Source organism: Dermochelys coriacea, chromosome 4, assembly GCF_009764565.3.
Source record: "Dermochelys coriacea isolate rDerCor1 chromosome 4, rDerCor1.pri.v4, whole genome shotgun sequence".
NCBI classification, from domain to species: Eukaryota; Metazoa; Chordata; order Testudines; family Dermochelyidae; genus Dermochelys; species Dermochelys coriacea.
The window spans coordinates 120,313,696-120,341,669 of NC_050071.1; the positions used below are offsets into that span (position 1 = coordinate 120,313,696).

General features: G+C 39.2%; 1 protein-coding gene across 6 annotated transcripts in view; it reads left to right on the forward strand.

Moving 5' to 3' along the window:
- Positions 1–24,630, forward strand: part of WFS1 (wolframin ER transmembrane glycoprotein) — a 47,642-nt gene extending 23,012 nt beyond the window's left edge. For all 6 annotated transcript variants that reach the window (XM_043512479.1, XM_038399861.2, XM_038399865.2 and 3 more), the window contains 6 exons: positions 5,878–5,960; positions 11,295–11,439; positions 12,295–12,465; positions 13,529–13,609; positions 19,810–19,964; positions 21,934–24,630. In XM_043512479.1, coding sequence (XP_043368414.1) covers positions 5,878–5,960; positions 11,295–11,439; positions 12,295–12,465; positions 13,529–13,609; positions 19,810–19,964; positions 21,934–23,745 — 2,447 coding nt within the window. In that variant the 3' untranslated portion in view covers positions 23,746–24,630. The remainder of the gene's footprint in view (positions 1–5,877; positions 5,961–11,294; positions 11,440–12,294; positions 12,466–13,528; positions 13,610–19,809; positions 19,965–21,933) is intronic.
- The last annotated feature ends 3,344 nt before the right edge of the window (positions 24,631–27,974 follow it).

Below are 27,974 nucleotides of genomic sequence, written 5' to 3' on the forward strand. Positions count from 1 at the left end.
ATTAGGCGCTAATCTACTCCTTTTTTCTTTGGTCCATTTTTCCTACATCTTATTTGTTATGAACCCAGGCATTTCCCCACCTTTAGTCTACCTGTAGTTTCTGTATTATGAAACATGTCTTTGCCTTTGATATATTAGGATGATTTGTGATTCCCCCTCCCTCCCCACTATTTCATTGCTAGCTGTTTCTACTTCCCTAATTAGATGTCCTGTTATACTAGCTTCCTGAACATCCTTTAAATCCTTCCCTATATACTCATTGCTTTGTTTAACTGTAACAGGTTTGTAATTTGAACTTTCATTTTCTGATTTTCTTCCCACAATGCTGTAGTACTCACTTGATTCCATGCTGATGTTCCCAGTGCCCCAAGTCCTAGTACTGTTCCTACGTCTCTTCCATCTTCCCCTGAATAAGACCGAACTGCTGTGGTAATGTTAAAATTGGTTAAATTCAATACTACAGGTATCATTTGGTACTGAACATTATTGTACATAATCTAATGTTCACGATTTACCATTAGTCCATTGTTAAGTTCTGTTTCTGGCCATGGGTAATCCTCTTGCTTCGATTCTGGAGCAGGAGGCATTTTTACTCCAGTATGTCCAGTCAGTCTGATATCGCCTCTGATGAAAATTTTTAACCTTCATCTCTGTACATGTACATCCCCAAATGTTTGGACTGTGGATGTGAATTATAAGTGCAATAGGGACAGCTTTAGAGTTCAGATTGCTTAAGGAAGGAAAAAGTGTAATATAAGGAGGTGGTGGAGCCCTAGATAGTACTGTCTATGTTAATGATTTCTCCTTCCAAAAGTCTCGCTGATTGAGTTCCTGTCAGTTCTGTATTCTCCAGTGGCACTGTTTCCAGCAGTATTTGCAGAATCCTGTTCTGCTCCTCATGTTCCTGAGCTTTCTCAATTAAAGCCTCAGCTTATACACTGTAGCACCCTGTAGCTCAGTGGCCTTGTGTCTCAGTTCTTGTCTCTCACCCTTCTGCATTTCTTTAACTTGCATTTTATTTCTTTCTACCTTCTAGTGTCAGTGTTTCATTTTGCTTCACAAAAGCTCTGGCTGTCATTACCCAACCCTGAACAATTGCTTCTATCCTTTTCTTGGCAACCGTTTGGTTGCCAGAAAAATTGCTTTCAAGCACGTCAGCCACCACTTCAAACAGATTCTGGCTTGTGAGAATGTCCACCTCCTTAAGGGGACCCCTACCAGGTCTGGCCAGATATTCATTTACATATCTCCCCAGCGATTCCATCGTTGCTTAAACCCCATCAATTCCCTTAGGTTGTGGTTCCTTGGATACTGGCTATTAGCCCAATCTGCAAACTGCCTGGTTCGTTGGGATGTTAGCTTGAGACTCACTTACTCAGCAGATGAATTTAACAAATCTTTATTAAGGCAAACCTTTCAGGAAGTGGTAATCAGTTACTTTCAAGTGGAAGGCTCATCAGGACGATCTCCTCAGTAACTTCCAGCACTGGACAATACAGCTTCAACCTCCCTTTGTTACACAAAATTTAACTTTTTTTTTTTATCTTTTCTTATACATCTCTATTAGTGTCTCATTTCCATGTTAACATTTTTCCCTGTCAGTACAGGTTTAACATTATTTCAAACCCATCTTTTCTAGCTTTCTGACGACTTTATTTATATTTAATTCACAGACATGATTACTCGGCAATTCCTTACAGGTGCAGTTTTACCTACGTTTACTCTGTTAAACGTTATCAGAGCAGTTTTAACATTCACAGCAGTCTTCTATAAGTCAAAATATGCCTTTGCTCTCAACAGTAGGTTAGGTACAAGTGATCGTGACTTGATTGCATTTATAATAAACAAGCAGAATAAAGTCCAGAGCAATAATACATGGTGCTTGAATAGGGCCAATTGTACAGAGCTAAAAACAATTGAGAATCAAATCATCTAGGAGGAATAACTTAATCAGAAAAATTTGAATGATAATTGGAATCATTTAAGAACCTTACTAGATACCCAAAAAGCTACAATCCCACAATTGAGAAAGGAGGGCCATGTTCATTAAAAAATTGGCCTGATTTAGAGAGACAGTGAAGGCAGCTATTGAAAAATATATAACAAAGAGGAAGTTAGTAGTTATGAGTATATATCAGGAGTTAGGAATTTTAGAAAATTGATAAGGGAAGCCAAGAGACATAGAGAAATGTATGGCCAGCAGAGTTAAGGATAATGAGTTTTTAAAATATGTTGGAACAAAAAGAATCCAGCCATGGTATTGGTCTATTACTAGATGAAAATGGTGGTAGAATTTTTGATAATGATACTGAAAAGACAGAAGTGTTCAATAAATGTGTCTGTTCTGTATTTGAGGGGAAAAAAACAGATTATGTAGTCTAATCATATGGTGATAACACTTTCTATTCCACTAGTATCTCTGCAGGATTTAAATAGCAGCTCCTGAAGTTAAACATTTTAAAATCAGCAGGTCCGCTGCGTCAAGGAGTTTTAAAAGAGCTGGTGGAGGAGCTTGCTCCACCATTAGTGTTGATTTTTAATAAGTTCTGGAGAACTGAGGAATTTCCAGAAGACTGTAAGAAAGCCAATGTTGTGCCAATTTTTAAAAAGGGTAAATGGGCTGACCTGGGGAATTACAACACTGATCCCTGGCAAGCTAATAGAGCGGCTGATTTTAGGACTCAATTAATAAAGAATTAAAGGAGGATAATGTAACCAATGCAAATTATGGAAAATAGATCCTGCCAAACTAACTTGATATTGTGGAGGGGTTTTTTTGTTTTTTAAATAAGATTACAAGTTTGGTTGATATAGCTAATGTATATTTAACCTTCTCCAAATATTTGACTTGGTATCACACAACATTTTGCTTGAAAAAACAAGAATGATATAAAAATAACATGCAAACATTTAAATGGATTAAAATTAGGCTAACAGATCTGAAAATATAATTGTAAATGGGAAATCGTCATTGTGCTTCGTCCAGTGAGGTCCCGCTGGGATCAGTTCTTGGCCCTACACTATTTCAGTTTTAACAATGACTTGAAAGAAACTACACAATTTGCAAATGACACAAAAATTGGGAGAGTGGTAAATAATGAAGAAAACAGTTCAATGATTCAGAGCGATCTAGATCATTTGGTAAACTGGGCGCAAGTGAACAATATGCATTTTAATGGATAAAATTTACATTTAGCTGAATCTAGGAACAAATAATGTAGGTCATACTTAGAGTCCCCCATCCTATATCCTGAGAAGCAGTGACTCTGAAAGAGATTTGGCAGTAATGGCGGATAATCAGCTGACCATGAGCTTCCCAGCATGATTCTGGTCAAAAAAGCTAATGCAATCTAGGAATGCATAAATGGGAATCTTGAGTAGAAGTAGAGGTTATTTTGAAACTGGTGTGACTGCTACTGGAATACTGTCTAGTTCTGGTGCACGCAATTCAAGAATGATGTTGATAAATTGGAGAGGGTTCAGAGAAGAGCCACAAGGACTATTAAAGGATTAGAAAACTTGTCTTAGGCCTGGTCTACGCTGCCGCTTAAATCGATGTAAGTTACATCACTCGGGGGTGAAAAATATCACCCCCCCTGAGCAACATAGCTTACATTGACCTAACGCAGTTTCTACACCATGCTGTATTGGTGGGAGACGCTCTCCTGCCATCTTACCTTCTGCCTCTTTGGGAGGTGGACTACTGAAGTCAATGGGAGAGTGCTCTCCCATCGACTCATCACATCTTCACCAGACCCGCTAAATCAACGCTGCTGCATCGATTGCAGTGGTGCTGATTTAGCATGCAGTATAGACAAGCCCTTAGATTGAGGTCCTAGAATCTGTGTATTTACCAAAAAATGGTAAGAGGTGACTTGATTACAATCTATAAGTATCTACATGGGGAACAAATATTTGATAATGGGCTCTTCAAGCTATCAAGGAAAGGTATAACACAATCCAATGGTTTCTAGTTGGAGCTAAACAAATTCGGGCTAGAAATAGATGTAAATTTTTAAGAGTGAGGGTAATTAACCATTGGAACAGTTTGTGAAGAGTTTTGGTGGATTCTTCATCACTGATGATTTTTAATTCAAGATGGAATGTTTTTTCTAAAAGATATGCTCTAGGAATTATTTTGGGGAAGCTGTGTCCTGTGAGCACAATGGTCCCTTCTGGCCTTGGAATCTGTGAACGAATTTCTACAAAACTTTCAACAGGAAGGCTGCTTGGGTCAGGTGGTGAGAGAGCCCCCAGAATAGCCAATAGCCTAATGGCTAGAGCATTCACCTGGGTTATGGGAGACAACCCAGGTTCAAGTCCCTGATACGAGTTAGGCAAAGCAAGGACTTGAACCTTGATGTCCCACATCCCAAGTGAGTACCCTAATCATTGGGCTATTGGCTGTTCTTGGGGGGATGGGGCAGATCTTTCATTTGTCATGACAAATGTTGAAAGGTCTGTTTCATCCCACTGAGTAAGTAGAAATTTTTTTGGAAACTCTTCCCACCCAGTTCTAGGCTACAGCTCTGGGCTGGCTAGTAAAGGTGCTTTACTTCCTGTGAATTAGTGGTAATTTTTCCAACTCTTTCTCCCCTCCCCACCCTAATCTCTCACTCGCATGCATATTGAGCGTCTACATTTTGACGCTTGATATTTTGAAATAAAATTAGTGAGAATTTTTAAGGTGCATCCTCACAGAGCTTTTGCAGTTCTACCAAGCTTCAACTTTTCCAAGAAACTAGAAGGCAGTAGCTTATCATTCACAAGATAAATCAGGTCATGGGATTCCTGATAAATACAAAATGAGTTAAGATCATGCAGAAATCTGATTACCTTGTTTTTGGCTGGGTACGTGGACAGCACTGTTTTTCTTTTTGGGAATGAAAGCTAAAAATCACTTTGATCTGGTAAATATGGAAAAGAATGGGGAGGCAAACATAAATGTGGGACAGGATACAAAACAATGAGTTGTTTAAAAAGAAAAAGACATTGATACTGGTGTTTCATTTACTCCAAAGATTAAAAAACTGACCTTTCAAATGCACTGAATGTGTTTTTGAAGAGTAGCTTCTCATTCCTCAGATTCATAACACTCTAAAAGGCCCTGTTTCTGCCCAGAACAACAAATTTCTTAAGGGTTCAGGAACTCTTTTTTTATATTTTTTTTTCTTATTGGATTTGAACCGTGACAAGCCGTAGTATTATTAAATACAAATGCAGATACTTATCACATATAATGAAAACTTTTCTAATTGACAATTTTATCCTATATAAGTGGTTGGGATAGTGTTACAAATATGGGTTAATATTTGTAAGGGATGCCAAATAACACTTACATTTTTTTAAAAAGAAAAGGAGTACTTGTGGCACCTTAGAGACTAACAAATTTATTAGAGCATAAGTTTTCGTGAGCTACAGCTCACTTCATCGGATGCATTTGGTCGCCACCAAATGCATCCGATGAAGTGAGCTGTAGCTCACGAAAGCTTATGCTCAAATAAATGTGTTAGTCTCTAAGGTGCCACAAGTACTCCTTTTCTTTTTGCGAATACAGACTAACACGGCTGCTACTCTGAAACTTATATTTTCTGACACTCTTCTTGGTTAACATAATAATTGAATTTCATATTATCTTAAAGGATTTTTTAAATGGAAATGTTGCATCTTGGGAAGCATTCCAGTGAAAATTATTAAGGTTTGAGTAATTGCTGCTATAAATGTAATAACTTGCTAGAACTGCATTGCTGTTTCTATAAAACATCATGCTCTACATTTAGATGTTCTCCTTGAATTCTCTAGCCAAATGTACTGAGGACTCATGAAAATAATTGAATATTGCTAATAAATCAGTTTTGGTTTTGGGTTGCTTTGTAGAAGCCATGAAGGAGGAACCTGAAGTACTCTTTGAGGATCTGCTTGAAAAGGCGAAAGCTGGAGAACCAAAAGCCCAAACGGAGGTAATTTTATATGTTGTCACTACTATTTTTTTATACTCTTTAGAGGCCATTTATTGACTATGAATAGATAAAATAAATGTATGTTAGCTCTTTCTGAAATCATATCTGTAGAGATCACTGGAAACAGCTTTGAACATCTCTGAACACTGACGAAACTTCGAGCATTGTTGTGATTTAAATTCAGAAAATGTTACTACACACTTCCAACTCTTGTGGGGTCTTCCAAAAACTGTTCAGTTGAACAACATCCTTTGTTAGAATTTTTAAGTTGTTCAAAGTGAGATGATGCCAAATAGCTTCTTGGCCTGGAGGAATGTTCCTTACTTAGGAAGGACATCAGATTTCCCAGGTTCCAGTCCAGTACTAGCCTTTGGGGTAGATGTGAAAGTTAATTATAGATTGTAAGCATCTTGGGGTCGGGAGTGTCATTTGTTTTTTGTCCAGTGTCTAATACAATGAGAGAAGAGGGAAGTGTCCATATAGTGACTGTTGGATACTGTTTTGATTTTAATTTGTTACAATTGGAACAAAATGCAAAGCTCATTCAGCACTAAGGCTCGTAGGTACTACGACTATACAAATAATGAATAATACTAGAGGAATGTAACTCTGAGTTGTTTCAAGGTTTGCAAATGACTCAATAGCACCAACCTTGGGCCATTTGAAAATGTGCAAAGTATGTTTCCTGGTATGATGGATTAGTAAGGGCATTCATATACACAGGTTGAGATCTTTCTATAACTTTCCTCGTCTATGCTGAATAAATGCATTTAAAAAACCCTCTAGATACTGAAACTAGCTACCATTTGGCTGTTCAGTGGCCTACGAGAATTGAGTTGATCTTAATTCTGTCCCTGAAGATATTTGTTAGCAGTTTTAGGGCTTTTCTATACTAAAAAAATACATTGGTTTCATTAGATCAGGTTAAAATTCTAATTAAACCGGTACAAACACCTAATGGAGTTGCACTTAAACTAGTTTAATCCTCACTTTAAATCACTTCAGCTAAAATTGTTAAATTATTGACTTTAATTAAATCAGTAGAAACATATACGTGGTCAAACAGATGTGCTAATTTCGTATAGACAAGGCCTGAACGACACTGAGACTGAACTGTCATCTCACCGTCACAAATGGCCCTTCTAAGTTGAGAAGCAATGACGTTTGAGAAAATTGGAGATGGGGGTCAGGAGTGAGAATATCTGAGTGCTGCTGCACTCTGGTAAATATCCCAACAGAATAGTTAATAGTTAATAGTAATAGTTAGTAATAGTAATAGTAATAGTAATAAATAAATAATCTCTAGAACTGGTGCAAACATCCTGCACACTTTCACCCATGTTCTTCAGCTCTGGTATTTGAGGGCAGCCACAAGAAGGGAGCAGTCTGAAAAGTTCCTGGCCTTTAAAACAGCCAAACACCTTTGTGGGTAATGGTATTTTGAAGTTGGAGGATCCTTGCCACCAAAACCCTCAATTTGGTTCCAATTCCAGCAAAGAACAAAAACCTGTAATTTCTAGTTGATTAAGAAATATGTAAGCCAAAATGGTAGAACGAAACTTGTGGAGACACAGAGAAAAGTAACGTGTGTTGATGATTTGTCCATTTTGGCTGACAGCAAAGAGGAATTGGTAAATATGGTATCGGAGTAGACATCGGTTTGAAGATTATGATTTGAAGGTGAACCCAAAGAAAACTGAAATTATGCATGTAGGCAAGATGGAAGAAGAGATGCTGTTGACTGAAGTTTTAGGAGAGAAGCTGAATCAGAAGAATTTGTGTACTTGAGAACTACTACACAGCAGAGCCATCCTGAAGAGATCTTGAAAACTGAAAAGAACCAAATGTCCATGGGTGACAGTGAAAAAGGTGGTAGGAGTACTGTAGGACCAGCAATTAAGTAACAAACTGAAGGCAAAATTGTATCTTGTGTGTGTTTTTCCCTGCCTACTGCATGGTTTGGAAACAGTAGGTCTTATGGGGATGGGGGTGGGTGGGTGGGAAAGAAGACGCCCGTTGTGGAAAGTAATATATTGAGGAGAATGGCAGACAAGCGGAGGGTAGACAGTGCACATGGAAGAAATTAGAGGCAAGATAAACTTGGGACTCCTAATAATAGGCTGGACATGTTATAAGAATGGGAGAAGAACAAATATTAAAGAAAGCATGGGAGGAAGAGGACGGTAAGAAAGGATATATTAAACTGACTTTGGAGAGACTTTAAGGGAAATTTGAAGAGAGAAGATCAGAACTCCAAGACAGGACACACAGGTTTGGAAGGAGTGACAGAGTCATGGGCACTGCTGACCCTCTGTAAACGGGAAAAAGGATCGTGAAGTGTAAGAAATATATAAACAGAACTCCTAGGTTACTGCTGGAAAGTCCTTCTCTGTTTTCTTCTATAAAATCAAAACCTGTTTAAATAACAGTAAGCCACAGTCCCGGTTAATGATATTCTGGACTAATAAATTGGCTATCATCTGAGGAGTTTATTAACATAGAATATGGTCTTTGCATTCTTGTCAGGAAGATATTACTGTTGCACTGCAGCTTTAAACATTTTTAAATTAAAGTTGAGCAATAACAAGCAAAATTGGCTGTCAAAACACGGAGAAGATAATTGGTTTAAAAAAAACCCAAACCTGACATCTCTCTACCCTTCCTGGTTCATTCCACCCTTATTCCCCCTCCTCTGATGCCTATGTGTCAATAAGGCTATTGTCTTAAAAATATCAGTATGTTTTCAGGTTTAATTATGTTAGTCTCAAAATAAACCAAAAATTAGTTAGGAGCCTGGAGCCCTACTGTCCTGTGGAGAGGGACAAGAGGAAGGAGGAAAACAAGATTTAAAAAAAAAATCTTGTTTAAAATATGTAAACAGATTTTCTCTTGTCAGTTTGATAGCCAAGAGTGTGTCCATTGTGAGGATGGGGCAGGGTGGGGAGTGTGCATCTTCAGCGGAAGTGAGTGAAAAGCTGAGGTAGTGATATTTGTAGCTTGCTTACATCCTAAAAAATTGACTAGGAAAAAAAAATGACTCAAAATTCATGAACTTGGACAAATCACTGTAAGGTTATACTGAAATAACACTGCATTCTGTGTCTCAGACTCGGTTCCAGGGATTTGTGTACAGTACTTTTATGGAAAAATAACTGTACAGTAATTATGCAGATGAGACACCCACAATCCGAACTGCATAATGGAGAAGAGGCAGTGACATGTCTGTTACGGTACAGGGTCTCTGCACTCTTGACTGGTTGTGACCACTCTGTTTCAGTTAGCAGAGCACAGTGGTATGAGGGAGTGAGTGCTCATGTTAGAGGAGTAACCTGAAGATGTACACCGTTAATTTGGTTCTAAGTACCTCTTTCTGCCTCCTAGTTTTAGCTCACAATCTAAACAAAGAGCATCCTCAAGTTAACATTAAAACTACCTGACAAGCTGGAATGAGCAGGAATGGATATTCTATAACCACCTCAAGTCAAAAGGCTTCTAGCCATTTTACATTTTGGTAACTTGAAAATGAAAACATTTGTGCAAAAGTTTTATCACCAATCTCATTTTAAAGCCACTGTTGCACAATACTCATTCAGAAAGAGCAGATCACAGCCTAGCATATAGCATCTTTCAGTGCAGTTTCATGGAAAGGCTAGGTATAGGTTGCTCTGATTTTCTATTAATTAAACTCTTGAAATTAGTGGGGGGTGTTTTATGTATCTTTAGAACCGAAATAAGGGTAAAATGTTCTCTTCAAAAGGTAGCTACTTACAGATGCTGCTACTGTACCTTACAGAGAAAGCTCTATCACAAAACCCATGTCTTCGGCTGTGGTTCCTTGTGCAATAGTCATTCTTATGGCTGATTCCATGATTTGTGTTGGCAGATGTCAGTTTCTGGGACTATGGGATATGTTTAGAGGAGCTGTATTAAGTGCTGATGTTTTGGGGTTTAGTCAAAAACCTGGTGGCTATAACTATAAACACACTGTAGGAGTAGCTGTTCTTGGCACAGGTTTTATTGCCACATAATTTGTTCAAATCAATAACTTCCATATAAATCTTGCTAACAGTATGTTTGCGATGATGACAAATTGCCAGTGATGGTACTTGTACCTAAGCTACGTTCTTGACTTTCTGCCATTTACTCTCTTCTTTCATCTGCTCCTGCATCAATGTGCTTTTCCATTTCATTGAGTTGAGGTGTGCCATGGTAGTGATTGTACACTGTCAGTTTGGTTTACTTGGTCTGAGATCTCTTGCCTATTTGCATTTTTTCTGGTAGCTTCAATTCTATGTAGTGTACATTTAATCCTAAAGGTCCTGATCCTGCAACTGGATTTGTGTGGATGGGTAGTGTAAGAGTCCACCTGTGTGCGTCCAAGAACTGAGAATTGGGTCAGACCTGCTAACCTTCCAAGAGAAGTTCAGGTTTTTTATAAGGTGGGGATGTTTAGTGCTGCAGAATCATTCAAAAGAATAATTAACAATTCACTTCTACAGCATAGATTCACTGTTTTGGGGTTCATAATGATATGATACTCTAGGGGGTCGCATTATTTTCCTTTCATGTGTAACCATCACCATGATGATCTCCCCATGCACTCAGCTGTCATGGTGGTGGGTAGGCCAAATTTGATCAAGTGGCACTGCAACCCCATAAGCCAGGTCACAACTCCGCTCACACAAAGTCGAGTCAGTGGAGAAGACATGCGGTGCAACCCCGGAGGTTGCAATGCCCGGACTGGAGAGCCAAGCCCACTCAGCCGCACAGCATAGGAGCTGCCACTATGAGGACCTGACAGAAACCTCCCCAGAGCTTTCACCCCCAAATTATGTACTGGATCACAACAAGCTATAAATATTTTCAAATGCATCCTGACTCTGAAAAGGTTGAGAGCCACCATATCAAGGCCCTCTACAGAGATTACTTCATCTAAATTCCTGTCCATCACTGATACCTTGCTATGGCACTTCATTTTGCATTTTTAAAGTTGATCTTGCAGTACTGTATAAAAATGAATTCGCTTAGCGTCTGCTCTTTCTGTCTAGCATTACTAGTGTTCACTGCTGCATTTAGTCGTATACTACCTAATGTTAACTCATTTGTTGACTTCATCAAATGTGCCAGAAATCAGTCATTGCTTCTGCTTGCATCTTGTTCTGGAAGTTGATCTCCAGCCAGTTTGCTGAGGACAACTTACAACTGTGTGCCTCAGTGTTGGATTCAGCTTATTTGACCACCTCCTTCACAGATGTAGCCTTCACTCGCTGAGATAAAGAGAACAGAAGATATTTAAATAGCTAAGGAATTTTGTTTGTTCGCCATTCTTTCTAGATGGGAAAACATTACCTGAAATTAGCAGAAGATCAGGATGAAGAACTCAACAACTGTAGTGCTGTTGACTGGCTGATTCTTGCTGCTAAGCAGGGTCGAAGGGAAGCTGTCAAGCTGTTGCGGAGATGCTTAGCAGACAGAAGAGGTATGGGTTCTTTAGGAGCTTTAACTCTTTAGTCTATTTTAACTACAAATAATCCTCCATTAAAATATTGGAGGGACAGGTTAAAATATACTTAAAAATCTGGGTATATTTGGAGCAAATTATTTGAACTGCTGCTGATCGAATGTTAGAGTAGTTTAATTAAAAGGACAATATATGACTTTTCATATAGAAGTATTTGTGTCAATCATGTACTTGAATTCCTTCATTAGATTCTTATTTCTTACCAAAACTCATTGAAACTCTTTATCCTTGCCTTTAAAGTTAATTTCACACCCCACCTACATATCTGCTGCTGTTCTCTTCTCCTGTGCCTCTCATTCTCCCTTTATTCTGCTCAATCCTCTCGCCTAATTGGTTCCCTGTATCATATTCTCCCATTTCAAGATTCACGCCTTCCTTCATCCCACTTCCTACGCTTGGAATAGTCTTCCTCGTGTCTGCCAAGTATCTGATCTCTTCTTGAAACCCACTTCTTTACATAATACTTCCTACCTTGTTCTCATCCCCAGTGCTCTATCGATGTCATCTTTTACCTGTACTGTTGTCCTTTTGTCTTGTCTCCAGGCAAGATTACAAACTCTTTTGTGGCAGGGAACATATCTTATGCAATCCTTAAAGTGCACTATACATTTTAAGATATGTATAATATTTGTTGGTAAGCTGTGGACACAGAATAATGTAGGAAACATTTAGTTAACTTGAGAAGATGACATGTGAATCAACTTGTCCAAAAACTTAGAACTAAAGTGAAAAAAAATAACAAATTGTGGACATGTCTGTCACTTCTTCCTGAAATGTGGGATGATAATATCTAATGCACTTTCTTTTCTTGAGGCATCACTTCTGAGAATGAGCAAGAAGTGAAGAAATTATCATCCGAGACTGATCTGGAGAGAGCTGTGAGAAAAGCTGCCTTAGTTATGTACTGGAAATTAAATCCGAAGAAGAAGAAGCAGTTAGCAGTTTCTGAACTGCTGGAGAATGTTGGGCAAGTTGACAATGAAGGTAGGCATCTAGTATCCCAGAAAAGAAACTGATCCTATCTAAAACACAAAATTAAAAGCAGAACACAACTTAAAACCTAAAAGACTATATACAAAAATAAAATAAATAAGTGTGTAACTCATTCACGGAAAAATAATTGTGATAATGACCTTTATCAGCTGCTCACTCTAATTCTTTAAAGCTGATTCATATGCTGTCAGGAGTTTTGCTTATGTATGGTGACTCACTTAAATACCAGTGAGAACCACCAAAGATTAGAAATGACTAACTTTTTAATCAAAACTCAGTGTTTTTTTGGAAAAACATGCTCTTATTTACTTTAATTTTATCAGTAACAAAGCATTCTGAGTATCTTGCCAGATATTTGAAGTTACTAACTTGAAAATGCATCACAAAGTAAGCATATACTAATGATCTAAACCAGTGGTTCTCAAACTTTTGTACTAGTGACTCCTTTCACATAGCAAGCCTCTGAGTGCGCCTCCCTCCAATAAAGTAAAACCACTTTTTTATATATTTGACACCATTATAAATGCTGGAGGCAAAGCGGGGTTTGGGGCACAGGCTGACAGCTCAAGACCCGCCATGTATTAACCTTGCGACTCCCTGAGGGTCCTGACCCCTAGTTTGAGAACCCCTGATCTAAACACTATTCCTCTTTTTAACACTGTAGCTGAAATCAAATTGTACTATTACGGCCACTTTCTCTACTTTCAAAAAGTACATGATGAAATGAGTTCTGTTTTTAGCATTGTGTTGCCACTCAATCTATGCAGTTCTTTCAAGGAATTCAGCAGATTCTCGCTCAGTGTCCTGTTGTTGCAAATGGGTGGTAGACCCTAAGGATCACAGCTGCTCTAGAGGCAGCTTTGCTTGTCCCTAAGTAGAGCCGCCTTAGAGGATTTCTGCCACAGTAGGACTTGGTAGCATATGCCCTTGTGTAAACCTTTATCTCATTGGTTTGAGGTGCTACTGTCTTCTATATTTTTGCTACTTTAGCTAATGACATTTGTTGTCGTTTGTTCGCTTAATGACTACTTTGTGAACTTCTGTTATTGAGCAGATGGTGAAAAACAACCTGGCCCAGTTCCAAAGTCTGTACAGAAGCAAAGAAGAATGCTGGAACGATTAGTAAGCAGTGAACGTAAGTACGAGCTGTAGCTCACGAAAGCTTATGCTCTAATAAATTTGTTAGTCTCTAAGGTGCCACAAGTACTCCTTTTCTTTTTACATCCTGTTTGAAATGTAATGACCATGATTTAATTTTGTTTTGTTTTGCTAAATACTTTTGCACCAGCTGTAAGTTATTTCTCAACTACAGTATGTTAACATAATACGTTTTTATCATCTGATTACACAGCATTTAAGCTTAGCATCTAATGTACACAGCTCTTCAGCCTCTGTTACCTTGCTGTAACTGTTAAACTACACCCCCTCACTGAGAATTTCTCTCTCATATTTGTCTCCTGCATAAATACTTGATTTAAACAGACCTTCCGTATCCCACCAGCCCCCTAAAAGCTATCCTTGTGATTAGCTATCTTCACCTATCGCTCAAGAGACCCAGACTTAAATTTAAGGAAGAAACGTCTCTTCTTATGGCCAAGTAAGATGCAGTTTTCCTGGCATCTGAAGGGCACACCATCCAGCCCTCCCCAGCCGAAAGAGGTCACAGTGCTATTCAGCTCTGAAAAGAGAGGAGCAGCAGCTAAAGACACATCATAATTATTACTATCTTGGCTCTTGCTGAGGAGGGAGAGCCTCATTCACTTTTTAACTGGTAAAAATGCTACTGCTAAAAGGAAGCTATATCTTCTATAGGTTAAAAAGTTCTGGCTTGGCTCTTATGACACCTATACAAGAAAACTAACAGGTTTTAAAATAAAGACAAGCTTAAGCTTTAAAATTCTGATCTGGGGCATGAAGATTCCAAATTGTTGGGAAGGACTGGACTCCTAACTAGTCCGAAAATCGGGACTACTACTTGCTTAGTAGGTGAGATAGAAAGGTTGATAAAAATGATTGATGTAGAGAGAGGTGCTCTGTTTACCTTTCATGCAGTACAGGAATATAGAGATACCTGACTGTGAAAAGGCAGCAAATTTAAAACTGATGAAAGGAAATGCCCTCCTCACTCTCATCCATGTATCCCCACAAACCATTAAGCTGTGATACTTGCCACCACAAGATTATTGAGGTTGGGGCATCATAGGATTGAAAAAAGGATTAAACATTTCAAATGGAAAATAAAAACTACACTAGCTAGGATTTAAAAACAAAACGCATTTATAAGGGATATCAACCTTCCTCCTTCAGGTTGCAAGTCAAGAGTCCACTGCTTGGTGTTAAAAAGATAATCCCCTCCCTTCATTCCCCTTCAGGGTATGTAGGTATGTTAATTCATAATTATGAATTATGTGGTTTACCTCTTCCTCTGAAGCTTCTGATATGGGGACTGTCAAAGAGGATACCAGACTACATGGAGTATTGGTATTGATCCAGCATGGGAATGCTGTATTCCAACCATTGATCTGCAGCTGCTAATCTTCATATACATCACTTATTTCTTCGAAAAAGGAAAACCTGAAGAAATGATAGGAGGATTTAAAGACTGAAAACTAAGATGGTGAAGGAACAAAGGGACAAACAATCCATATTGTACTGAGAGCAGTGTAGTTAAACCTAAACTTCAGTTAAGGCCATGTATAGAACAATTCTAATTCCGTTTTCATACTAATATATAAAATGTAAAAATTCATATAAAATCAGTCTCACTCTTCTTTAGGGCTGTTTTAGATGTCCTACGGTTTAAAAACTAATCCTGTATAATACTAAAACTTCCCAAAAATTCAGGTCGAGATTCAATCAGGGTCACTGTAGTCCTCTCCTTCCATGTAGCCTGTGGCTCATCAGATGTATGTGAGACTCTGCACTGACAGTAACATTCTCAAGATGAACTGGGGCTTTTTGCTGGTTTTACATTAACTTCTCATATTTATGAGAAGTGCTATAATATAGTGCTTTTAAGAGAGAGGAAAGGACAATACTCTGGTTAAGGCAAAGGGATGGGAGTCAGGCCTGAATTTTATTCCCAGCCTTGACAGACTTTTCATATAGACTTGACCCACATAGAGCTTAGTGTGACCCAATTTCCACTTCTTGAAAAAATGTTTAGGGCCAAGACTGCCACATTTCTTTTTTCTCTCTCTCCATTGGAAAGCGTGCTGTGGTCAGAGTTCATTGGAAAATCTTTTGCTTTGGCACATACTGGATGATGCTATTGCACATTCCATCCCTTAGCTGCTGATCTTCTGAATTGTTGTTTCTCCTTCATTCTGATAGCAAATAAATGCAAAACAAGCCACTTTGTTCTGAATCCTTCAGCAGCTTATAGTGGGGGGGGGAGGGTCAGTAATTTTCTGAAGGCTTAAATGGCAGATGAAATAATAGGAGGGTAAATGAACCTACATGTAAGTGTAGGCAGAAATTGATGTGCACGTTTCTTTTTTTACTGCAAATGGGGGAGGCAGGGAATTTGTCATAACCAAACTGAAGAAAAATCTGAATAATAAAGTGTACAACATGTGCTTTTAATATTAATTGAAGAGAAACTTGGGTGTCAAGTTACTAATGGCGTTTAGAAATGAGAAGTTTTCATCAAACACTTAAAGTAGGAGGTAGGCTGTTCTCTCCTCTCCAGAGATGTGCTTGAGCAGAAGCAGCTATTCCTAGCTAATATTCACTTCCCTGACCCAATCAGTTTCATTTATGCTGTGCATTTTTCCAGAGGCAAGTTTTCTTCTGATTTAATGCATTGCCAACACTTGGAAGCCTGATTTAAGCCTGTTAGCAAAGATTTGAGATGGGGTGAACTCAGTAGGATGATATATAGGTGACATTGTCTGTCTGTGGACAGTGGTCATAATGCCTGAGAATGTAAATATAACATGCCAGCCATATATTATAAACTAAACTCTCCCCATCAGCATATCCCAGAAGTGCTGTCAAAGAATTTTTCTCTATTCCAACCCTCTCCTCTTCTTGAAAGCTTCCAGAGAAGGAGATTGCAGGACTTCCCTAGGCAGTTTTTTCCATTGTCCTTTCTGTTTCTAATTCTACAGCTGAGAAGAGACTCTTTTATAAATGTCTCCATGTATGTCCCGACAGAACAAGCTGTCTGTTCCATAAGGTCAACGACCATTGAAGTCAGTAGAAAGACTCCTATTGATTTTTGTGGGCTTTGGATCAGACCCTAAATCTGTAAGTGAATAGCAAAAAAAAAAAAAAAAAAAAAAGATAATCTGAGGGATCATAGGGATAAAGAGGAGTAAGGAATAAAACTTAACACATTTCTTGATGGTTCCTTGGCATGCACAGTGTGCAAGATTAATTACTTTAAAATATACACTTAAAATGTGCGAACAAATCAACATATATCCTTGTGAAACTGAAGATTAAAGTATATGATGCTGCTTTTTCGTTACGTTCCTGTACCTTCTCTTTATACCTAGAGTGCTGCTAGTAGCAGGAAGGAATGTTTGTGTAGGAATGTTTTAAAATTACAGTAAGACCACAAATCCAATACATTAAATCCTGTACTTTAAACCTCAGACAATTGTTTCAATTTCCTATGTGTAACTTGTGCTCAGATAAGAATTAAGCAGACGAGCATTCGTATCTTTGTCAGCTGACCCTCTAAACTTACTGTGTGGGAAGCTTGTTGTAGGTTTTTGTCATTCAAAAGTCTTTCATATTTGAAGCAATATCAGGTGCTTCAGTGTGTGGGGAAAGTTGGCATTAATTCTTCCTTATAATTGACATCAAACTTGTTTACCATGGAAACTGGCTAATCTACAGTGACTGGGACAAGCTGTTGGAGGCGAGTGAGACAATTGTGTACATGATCTTGTATCCCAGTACTCCTCAGGAGGTTCACAGGGGTTAATCGAGGCCCTCCAACCTCCATTCCATTTATAGGGCTGGAGGGGAGTCTCCTTGCCCTCTTGGTGTAGAAGAAGCCAAGTGGCAGCCCATGGCAGCCCTCACTCATTGAGCTCCCCTGCAGCAGGGCCTCAGGAAGTTGTAAGGAGCATAATGTTATAGCAAATTCCTCAGTTAAAAATATGAATTTTTGTACTTTATATGACTGGTTATTCTGGCCTCCAATCACCCACTATCCCACCCTGCAGCCAGGGCCTCACACATGCTCTACCCTCAGTGTTCCTCTTCATCCTGCCCCTCCCCTGATAACTCTCTTCCTCCATCCTTTTCAGCTTTCCTTTTTTAGAAACTCATTTCCCTCCCCACCATTTCTCAGACCCACTCTCTCACTTTACAGGCTCACACACGCATGCACTTGCTCGCTTGCTCGCTCACTTGCTCTCTCTCTCTCTCTCGTTTCAAAAAAAGATAACTCATGGTGATGCAATTATGTTACTCTTGTCTTTGTTTCTTTTAGTGCTATCTGAGATTCAAAGCTCTTCATAACAGGGAACATGCCTAAAATGTCTGTCGTACTTTGGGTGGACACTTCTTGAAAGAGTCATAAGGGATTTGTTTCTCAGGGTCCTTGGCTAAAATCCTTCTCCCCCACTATTGTATACAGCGGCAGTCTTGTGCCACTTTGTCCCCAACATGCCTAAATTTAAGTAGTGGCATATGTAGTGTATTTAAATAATTAATTTTGTGCTCATCTGTATTTGGAGAATTAGCAAATAAGCAAACAGACAAGATGAGAAAATCATGCTATTACACTATGTAAATGAGCAATGTTCAGTTTGGTGTCCGTTCAGTTTGATTACTTCTAATGATGGTTCATAGCATGCTGATAAATATACTTCAATATAGTTGGAAAAAAGTATATAATATCCAGTCTCGCATCATATCAAAATTATTAGATTAGATAGAGGGAGATTATATGGGGTCGTGTGTGTGTGTGACAGAATTATGAGGCATTGCTCATTTTACTGAGTTAGAGGTTTCCTAAATATAGTAGGAATTTATGCCGTGTATTCACCAGAGAACTGACTTCTGACTCAGTGCAGACTTTCAGTTAGACTCTGAGGAGTTCTTTTCCTGTGGCTCTGTCTTTTTTAACACGGCAGAGCTACTGAAAATTTAATTATTTTTACCCCCAAAATGTTAAAAGGGAGGGGAAGTCCTAGTTGTTTCAGATAAATAATAATGTGATCTGAAACCTTATAAAATTGCAGGGCACTAGAATAAGCATACAAATATCTTTGACAGATGAAAATATCTTTACTGTAGCTTTAATCCTGATGAAACTTGGACACAAAATATGAAATACATGCGGTCTAACCAAATGCAATATTATGTATTTCATACTGTTCTCAGATGAACATGTTCGTTCACTTTATTTCTTCTTTCTTATAATTTGTGTATTATAGTAATAAATACTGGTCTAAATATGACCCACTACACTTATAAGATGTATTGTATCAGGGGTATCTGTGTTAGTCTGTATCCACAAAAACAAAAGGGAGTCCGGTGGCACATTAAAGACTAAAAGATTTATTTGAGCATAAGCTTTCGTGGGTAAAAACCCCACTTCTTCAGATGCATGGAGTGAAAATTACAGATGCAGACATAAATATGCTGACACATGAAGAGAAGGGAGTTACCTCGCAAGTGGAGAACCAGTGTTGACAGGGCCAATTCGATCAAGGTGGATGTAGTCCACTCCCAATAATAGATGAGGAGGTGTCAATTCCAGGAGAGGCAAAGCTGCTATCTATAACAGATTTGAAAGTAGCTATAATTGAACCAAAAAAACAGACTTCAAAGAGAAATAGCGGAACTAAAATTCATTTGCAAATTTAACACCATTAATTTGGGCTTGAATAGGGACTGGGAGTGGCTGGCTCCTTACAAAAGCAGCTTTGCCTCTCCTGGAATTGACACCACTTCATCTATTATTGGGAGTGACATGCACATCCACCCTGATCGAATTGGCCCTGTCAGCACTAGTTCTCCACTTGTAAGGTAACTCCTTTCTCTTCATGTGTCAGTTTATTTATGTCTGCATCTGTAATTTTCACTCCATGCATCTGAAGAAGTGCGGTTTTTACCCACGAAAGCTTATGCTCAAATAAAGTTGTATTGTGACCACTTATTACCACCAAAATTAATTTGCTACCTCTGAACAGGTCACAAAATAAACACCTGTTAACAAGAGTTCAATTTCTCCATAATACAGCCACAAAGTTTATTTGAAAATAATTTCCACATCAGTCCTAGAAAGGCTGGTCCATGCTTTGTAATTAATGGGATGCTAGTACTGTAATTTTTGAGCTCTTTTTTTGTTATCTTCATTATAACTTGCAGCTAAGAACTATATTGCTTTGGATGATTTTGTTGAAATAACCAAGAAGTATGCAAAGGGAATCATCCCAACTAACCTGTTTGTGCAGGAGGATGATGATGATGATGATGATGAATTGGCTGGAAAGAGTCCCGAGGAACTACCACTGCGACTAAAGGTGAAAACTAGTTAAGCACCTATTGTTTGATATGTATTGAAGGACTCTTAGTTAATTTATTTATGGCCAAAATAGCCTACCTTCAAATGATCTACCTTCAAAACTTGTATCTAGTCACCAAACAGTATCATTGATACAACTTGTGTGAGTGTATAGTTGTGTATATATACACATACACAGTGTGATGTTTTTGTATATATGGCATAAATTTAGAAGGAAGATGGATTGAAAACATAAACATTGTTCTTGGAAGATGACTATATATCTTCATACTCACCTTGCAGAGGACAACATGCCTCTCTTTTGCCATATTTTGTATTTAGATGTATGTCTGCATTTATTAATTACAGAGACCGGTAAATCAACAAATTAAGTCTGTAAACTTGCATATACAAATTGGAAAACACAGCAATGGACTAGATGTGTAAGACAGCTCACTTTCTGTGAGGAAATTAAAGGATGAAACTGGCTGGCAGTGGTTTATGCAAATCAACGCTTCACTGTTAAACAGTACAAACAAAATCTAAACATGAGAACTGAGACACATGCATACATTGATCTAAATTTCCAAGTGGCAGCAGTTAGGGAACATCATGCTGCCATCAGCAAATCAGTTCTTTATTTGTCCTCCTTGGACATTGTTAAATGTTAAGGGACAAGAAAAGCAATATATCTCCTCTAGTGCTTCCAGGTAACTGACTTAATGTTCTGAAGATGATGTACTTGGAAGGGACACTTCACCAGTGAAAAGCCTTACTCTTAACTTCCTGGGCTTTCTGCCCCAGCTAGTATGAAATATAAATCTCTGTTGAAAGCTTCTTGGCCTTTCCCTTGAAGTACTTGATATAAAGGCATATGTTTGGCACACCATGGAAACTGAATTTTTTTGTGGTGTTTTGAGGCTGTGAAGCTACACTTGCCAACGTTTTTAGTTCAACATTTGCTTGAGATGTGGTCTCTTTCTAGATGGTCCTTTCCATCTGTCCTGCAGAAAGGCAGTGTCTTTTCTTACAGTAACTCCAGTGTTGTTTGACAAGTCACCCTGCTGGGCAGGTCATCCCCTGCAGGATAAGTAGAATATTAAAGGCTCTATAATATAATTGATGGTGGGTTAAAGGAATAATCCTAGATCTGTGCATAGGGAGGGAAATGAAATAGTACTAGCTGATTATAATAATAAAGAGATTGAAAAGGATTAATAGTTTTTGATAACTGCTTGCTTACGTACTTGGGAAGGAAAATTTTGGAAAAATGCAAACTACCTTTAAAGACTTAAAGCTTGTCCACAAGGCAAGTTACTGCATAGCAAGCCACAGTGTGAATCTACTGTTTGGCAAGCACCAGCTTAATGTCCTGTGAGAACACTGCTACAGCAATGTGAAAGTTCTGGAATGTGGCTTAGTGTACAGTTTAGCATGCTTTCACTGGGCTGTAACAATGTCCAAGTGGGACAGTACTGTGCAGCAAGCCAGCATGCCACAGAGTCACACCCTGGCTTGCCTTATAGTAACTTGTCACATGAACAATTGCTTAGTGTAAATCTGTATAACAATGCACTGTGTGTGACAGAATCACTGGAGAAGCGGACACTTACAGCTGAAGGAATGACACAAGATGGTACAGAATTGCAGCCCTGTAGTTCATCTTTACAATACCAATGGGCAGTTCAGTTGGAACCTAATTGAGCAGAATGCTAGATTAGGAAGCTTTTTAATAAAAAATGATGTAACCTATTGATGATGAAATTTTGTTATCAAAATAGAGAGGTAATGTAAACTGTGCCTCATCTGATGAAGTTAATATAAAAAAATGGTCATAGAGAAAATCCTATTTTGTCGTGCAACTCTTCTTGAAATAGAAGTATTTCAAAGCAAGCTAGGCTTGACTTACAGCTACTGCTTTAACATGAATATATATACTGTACATGTACAAAAGTGTTGTTAAATAAACTGTGTTCCTTTCTTTTCAGGTTGTAAAATATCCACTTCATGCCATTATGGAAATTAAAGAGTATCTTATAGATATTGCATCTAAGGCAGGAATGCACTGGCTGTCTACTATTATTCCAACACACCACATCAATGCCCTCATCTTCTTCTTCATCATCAGTAATCTGACAATCGATTTTTTTGCCTTCTTTATCCCATTAGTCATCTTCTATCTGTCCTTCATTTCCATGGTGATTTGCACGCTGAAAGTCTTTCAAGACAGTAAGGCCTGGGAAAACTTCCGTACCCTGACTGACTTATTGCTTCGTTTCGAGCCAAATCTAGATGTTGAGCAAGCAGAAGTGAACTTTGGGTGGAATCATTTAGAGCCATATGTTTACTTTTTGCTCTCAGTTTTCTTTGTCATTTTTTCCTTCCCTATAGCAAGCAAAGACTTCATACCATGCTCAGAGATGGCTACCATCTCTGTTTTCTTCACAGTGACAAGTTATATGAGTTTAAGCACTTGTGCAGAACCTTACACACGAAGAGCTTTAATGACTGAGGTGGCTGCTGGCTCCCTCTCCCTATTGCAGATACTACCTATAAATTTGGGCTATTTGAAATTCTTAGGTAAAACCTTCTTTACTCTTCCTATAGGCCACTTCTTCATACTAAATGTGAGCATCCCATGCCTTCTGTTCCTGTACTTGTTCTATCTCTTCTTTAGAATGGCACAACTGCGGAATTTTAAAGGCACCTACTGTTACCTGATTCCCTACATGGTGTGTTTCATGTGGTGTGAATTCTCAGTGGTTATTCTGCAAGAGTCCTCCTGTATTGGTCTCATTCGTGCATCAGTTGGCTATTTTCTGTTTCTCTTTGCACTCCCAGTTGTAATGGTAGGCATTGCACTCATGTGTCTTGTGCATTTCATAAAGTGGTTCATATCTTTGGAGCTCATGAAGATTGTGGTGACTCTTGTGTTGTGTGGTATTCCTTTGTTTTTACGATGGTGGACAAAAACTAACTTCTCCATCGTTGAAATGATGAGATCCCTAACCAAAAGTTCTATTGTGAAACTCATTTTGGTGTGGATTACAGCTGTAGTATTGTTCTGTTGGTTCTATGTGTACCGATCAGAGGGAATGAAAGTCTACAACTCTACCTTGACATGGAATCAGTATGGCTTCCTCTGTGGACCCCGGTCATGGAAGGAGACTAACATGGCACGCACCCAAATTGTATGTAGTCATCTGCAAGGACACAGAGTTACATGGACTGGGCGGTTCAAATATGTCAGGGTTACAGAAATTGAAAATAGTGCAGAATCTGCAATAAACATGCTTCCGCTTTTTATTGGTGATTGGATTAGATGTTTGTATGGTGAAACCTACCCTGTGTGTGACCCAAAAAATGTTACCATGGCGGAGGAGGAACTGTGTTGTCTCAAGTATCTGACAAAGCATGACTGTCACATGAAAAAGTTTGATCGATACAAATTCGAAATAACTGTGGGCATGCCTTTCAATGGCAAAAATGGAACTAAAGTTGTAGAGGAGGAGGATATAACCAAAGATATTGTGCTGAAGGCAAGCAACGAGTTTAAGAAAGTGTTGTTGAACTTGAGGCAAGGAAGTATAATTGACTTCAGCACAATTCTGGAGGGTCGTCTTGGCAGCAAGTGGCCTGTCTTTGAACTGAAAGCAATCACTTGCTTAAATTGCATGTCTAAACTTACACCCGCAGGAAGGCATGTGAAAATAGAGCATGACTGGAGAAGCACAGTGCAAAAAGCCATTAAATTTGCTTTTGATTTTTTCTTTTCTCCATTCCTGTCAGTTGCATATTGAACTCATATACTGGTTCAATGGTATCTTCAGTGTATACTGCATTAATACTACCAAAGGTTTGGCTTCTTAACAAAACCTGCTGTAACGATGTTCAAAATGTATGCTATTCCAGAGTATTGGTTGAGTTTTTTTATAGGTGTAAACACTGTACCCAGTCCTTGTATCCCGTAGGATTGAGGTTATAAATTCTATTTAAGTATTACTATACATGAATGCACAGAATTGCTGCAGAGTAGATGCATGAACTATTTTTTATCCAAAAAGAACTCTTTTTCTGTGGTACAACACTAGGGTATATTCATCTGCTTGATGTTAAAAGCACTTTACTCGTGAAATATTCACGGCATTGCCCTTATGTACTTTCACATGTAGAATGGATATCTTGTAGATAACCTAAGATGTAATGTTTCTTGAATTTATTCCGTGGTTTCTAGAGAAGTGTTAAACGTACAACTAGGTTGAATCTGGTGCCGTGTGATTGGCGTGTATAGAACTGAACTTCTTTGCTATTTATTAGATTTTATTTGAACAGGTCTTTTGGTGGTGGACACCACTTCATATACCAACAAAGTCGCAACAAGAGCTCAAGTTTCCATTTCAGTTTGATTTAAGTATTCTTCTTAAAATGAATATGCTGTTCACTGTAACTGGCTACGATAGCTATATATGAGACTATCAGTTATAATCCATGATAGCATGTGAATGATGGGCACCAGTTAGTAAGACTGGTATTGTGGTGGTACAGGTAATAGGCAAGCCAAATCAATTGAAAAGCGCTGTATAAAAAATCTACAATGGAGATGGAAATAAAATGTCTGGTTAATAATATGTATTGTGCAAATATATGCAAATACAAACTTGAATTAAAATGGGATTCTACACTCATTGCTTATGCTTTGACATTGTGAGTAGTTACTTCCAATCCAATTGTAACAGCTTTAAATTATAAACCTTATTACATTTTAGTATTTGGTTTAAAACACTATTCCAGTTTTGGAGTGCTAGACATTATAATTCATATTATTTCAAGATACAGTAGTATTGCAAGCTGTGAACTTCTTGTAGCTACATGATCTGAATAATACACTTTCCTTTTTTCTCCACTTTATTCCAATTTGTACAGTTCAGATTATATAGCATGATTATTTCAAGAACATATTGCAGTATTTGACTCTCAGAAAACCCTTTTCTTGACCCAGTCTTTCATTCCTCTATCCTTCCCTTCTTTTAAACATCTACTGCTTGCAAGGCCTATTAACGCAGTCCTTCTCTTCAGAGCACTACCTATCTAGACTCTAAGTTGTTCCAGGCAAAAACACTGTCTTCATACCTGTTTTTAAAGCCCCTATCATATTGCTGAAGCTGTACAAATAATAATGGAACTAATGACTTTGATCCATAATTTAGTAAAATTAATGTCATGTAACAAAAAAAACAACCAAAAACTTTGTCATTGTTTTGGTGTAGATGGACCCCCTTCTCTCTCCCTATCTCCCCCCCACCCCGTCCTGTTCTTTGATGTGGTTACTGTAGTTCCCATATATTCAACAATCCATGAGTGAGGTCATCCAAAATCATTGTCTTAAAATGTCATGAGACTGGAAAATACTTGGAGGGGGTGGGTGCGGGTTGTTGCATTTGTTGTTTTGAGCTGTGGGAAGCCATCTGCCTCAAAGTGCATGTGAGGCAAAGTTCAACCAAAACTGCACATGCAAAAATGCAGGCCTCTCTCCTTTTATCCTCTCCTAACCCGTGGAGCAGAGGAACTGCCGATCTGTCCCTCTACATGCCCTCTCCCCTGCCCTTATCGCTGTCCTGTCTCCTTCCCCTCTCCAACTTCCTCTTTAACATACTCAGACTCCTCCCCTACTCACATTTTCCCTTAATGATCTCCCTTTCTCCAACTCCCCCCCCCTTTATATATTTCCTTTCTGCCATTCCATATTCTCCAAGACCCAATCTCTTCCTTCTTCCTTTCAGGCTATGTCCTGCTTCAACCTGTCTCCTTACAGATGTTGGGCTAGTGAGGAAACTGGAGTCAGAGGTGGAAGCCATCTTGACTGGGTAATCTCACTTCCACATGCAAAGTCCAAAGTGAATGGTGGCTGTCTTGACTGGGAGGCAGTTTTGCGTTCACTCCCTTGTGGCCATTTTGAATAGGGAAACCTCATGAGGTTGGAAGCCAGGATTCGAAGATCATGTGAGACTTTACCTTGACTGTGGCAGGTTTGCTTGTTTTTTAAAATCACAAAAGTTCGCAACACGGTGCTTGTCCCTGTCCTAATTCCTGTGTCCTGTTAGCAGTCAGTGGCCAATGGGCAAAGCCCTGGCAGTTCACTTTCACTGGAACTGTTACAGGAGCTAGAGGAGAGCCACAAAGGAGAGCTGGTGGCCCAGGGCTTCTGTGTGGTGGCTCTGGCCCTTGGCTTAGGAGCAGAATCTTCTTCTACCAAATAAAAGGTGATGGGGAGGGATGCCGCCAGAGAGACTACAAAACATCACAAAGTTCCTATATGAAAAAATCTGGCATGAGACATGATGAACCTTGATTTTGAAACTGGTCAGTTTACCTGTTCTGCTGGTGCTGTGTGTGTGTGTGTGTTCGTTCAGCCCCTCTGCAGGAAAGAGGGAAGGTCAAACAATGTTCGCACTCTTTTAAAATGTCTACACTTATTCTCACTTTGAAGTTAAGTACTTGCTTTTTTTTAAATCATACACATTTGAATGTCTAGGTTCTTTTCAAATGTTTGAATCAAGAAAATTTGTATTCTCACTATTGAATAATGTTAAAGAGCCTGCTGTTTTTAGCTTTTACTTGGGCAAATCTATCCCCTTCAATGGAAGTTTTGCCTGAGTAACAGAAGTCAAGCTAATGATTCATCTGGGCTGTATCTAAGAAAAGCTATTTAATAGAGCACAGACAGATGTACAGAGCAACAGGAGTTAAAGGTGGTTCTATTCCTGATTCTGGGAATAATGCTGTGTGATGCTGGGCAAGTGATTTAGTCACTTCCTGGATCCCAGAACACACAGCTGGCAGGAAGAGGGGCTCAGACCTCTGCAGTGGGATAGTGCTTCCCTACATCCCAGCACATGGGCAGAAGGGGAGAAGGGGCAGAAGGGGAGAATTGATAACCCTCCCACTTCCATTCTCCAGCTCCTCCCCTACTCTTCATATTCTCCAACCCCTCCCCTCTTCTCCCACATCCCTTCTTTCCCATACCCCTCATTCCAATTTATTCCCCCTCCCCTCCTAGTGAGTGTAATTTATTTTCTTTTCCAAGAGTTTCAGCTCATTCTGAATATTCTGTTGTACTCAGATTATATCTCTTAAATAAATAACCTTGAGAGAGGCAGATTTTCCCCCCTCCCCTCTGTTTAAGGTTGGTTTTCAGATTTCTGCCCAGGCTGGATTTCAAAGTTCAGACTTGCAGGCTCCCAAAGGTGTCCATTGGTCCATTCGTTTTCATGAAATGTTCTCAGCAGAAAGCAAATACTCCATGGTGCTAAGTACAGCCTGAACCAATAGCTCTGAGATGTGCAAACCACTCCATTCATGTTTGTGGATGTTTCCTTTGCCTCTCCCCACTGCTGGAGTGTCTGATACAAGTTGAACACACCTGTTGTAAGAGGCTCCTCCCCCTAGTGTCAGCTGTGTGTTTTTAGGGCATGCTCCTGTCATGCCCGTTATCTTCCCACCTAAAAACACAGGGCTTCTATGATCCTGGTTTGGGGGGGAGGGGGGCTCTCAGACACCACTGATGGGACAGAGCGCCCCAAATCCCATGAAAGGGTAGGGAGAAAGGTCTGGTCCAGTCCCCCTCTCCGGACATGTCTTGTAAGAGAGGTCAGACCACCATAAATGGGAAAGAGGGCCCTCTAGCTCCTGGTGTGCATTCACGTAGGCAGGGGAAAGGGCTCAAACACTCACAGAAAGGGAAGCCCCCCCAACCCCCCAGCTTACATGGGGGTGGGGAGGTCAGATCCCCCTGGGGGGAGGGATAGCTCAGTGGCTTGAGCATTGGCCTGCTAAACACAGGGTTGTGAGTTCAATCCTTGAGGGGGCCATTTAGGGATCCAGCGCAAAAATTGGGGATTGGTCCTGCTTTGAGCAGGGGGTTGGACTAGATGACCTCCTGAGGTCCCTTCCAACTCTGATATTCTATGAATATCTATGGATGGGTAGGGGCCCCCGGTGCACAGATGTGGGGGGCAGCACTTGGATACAT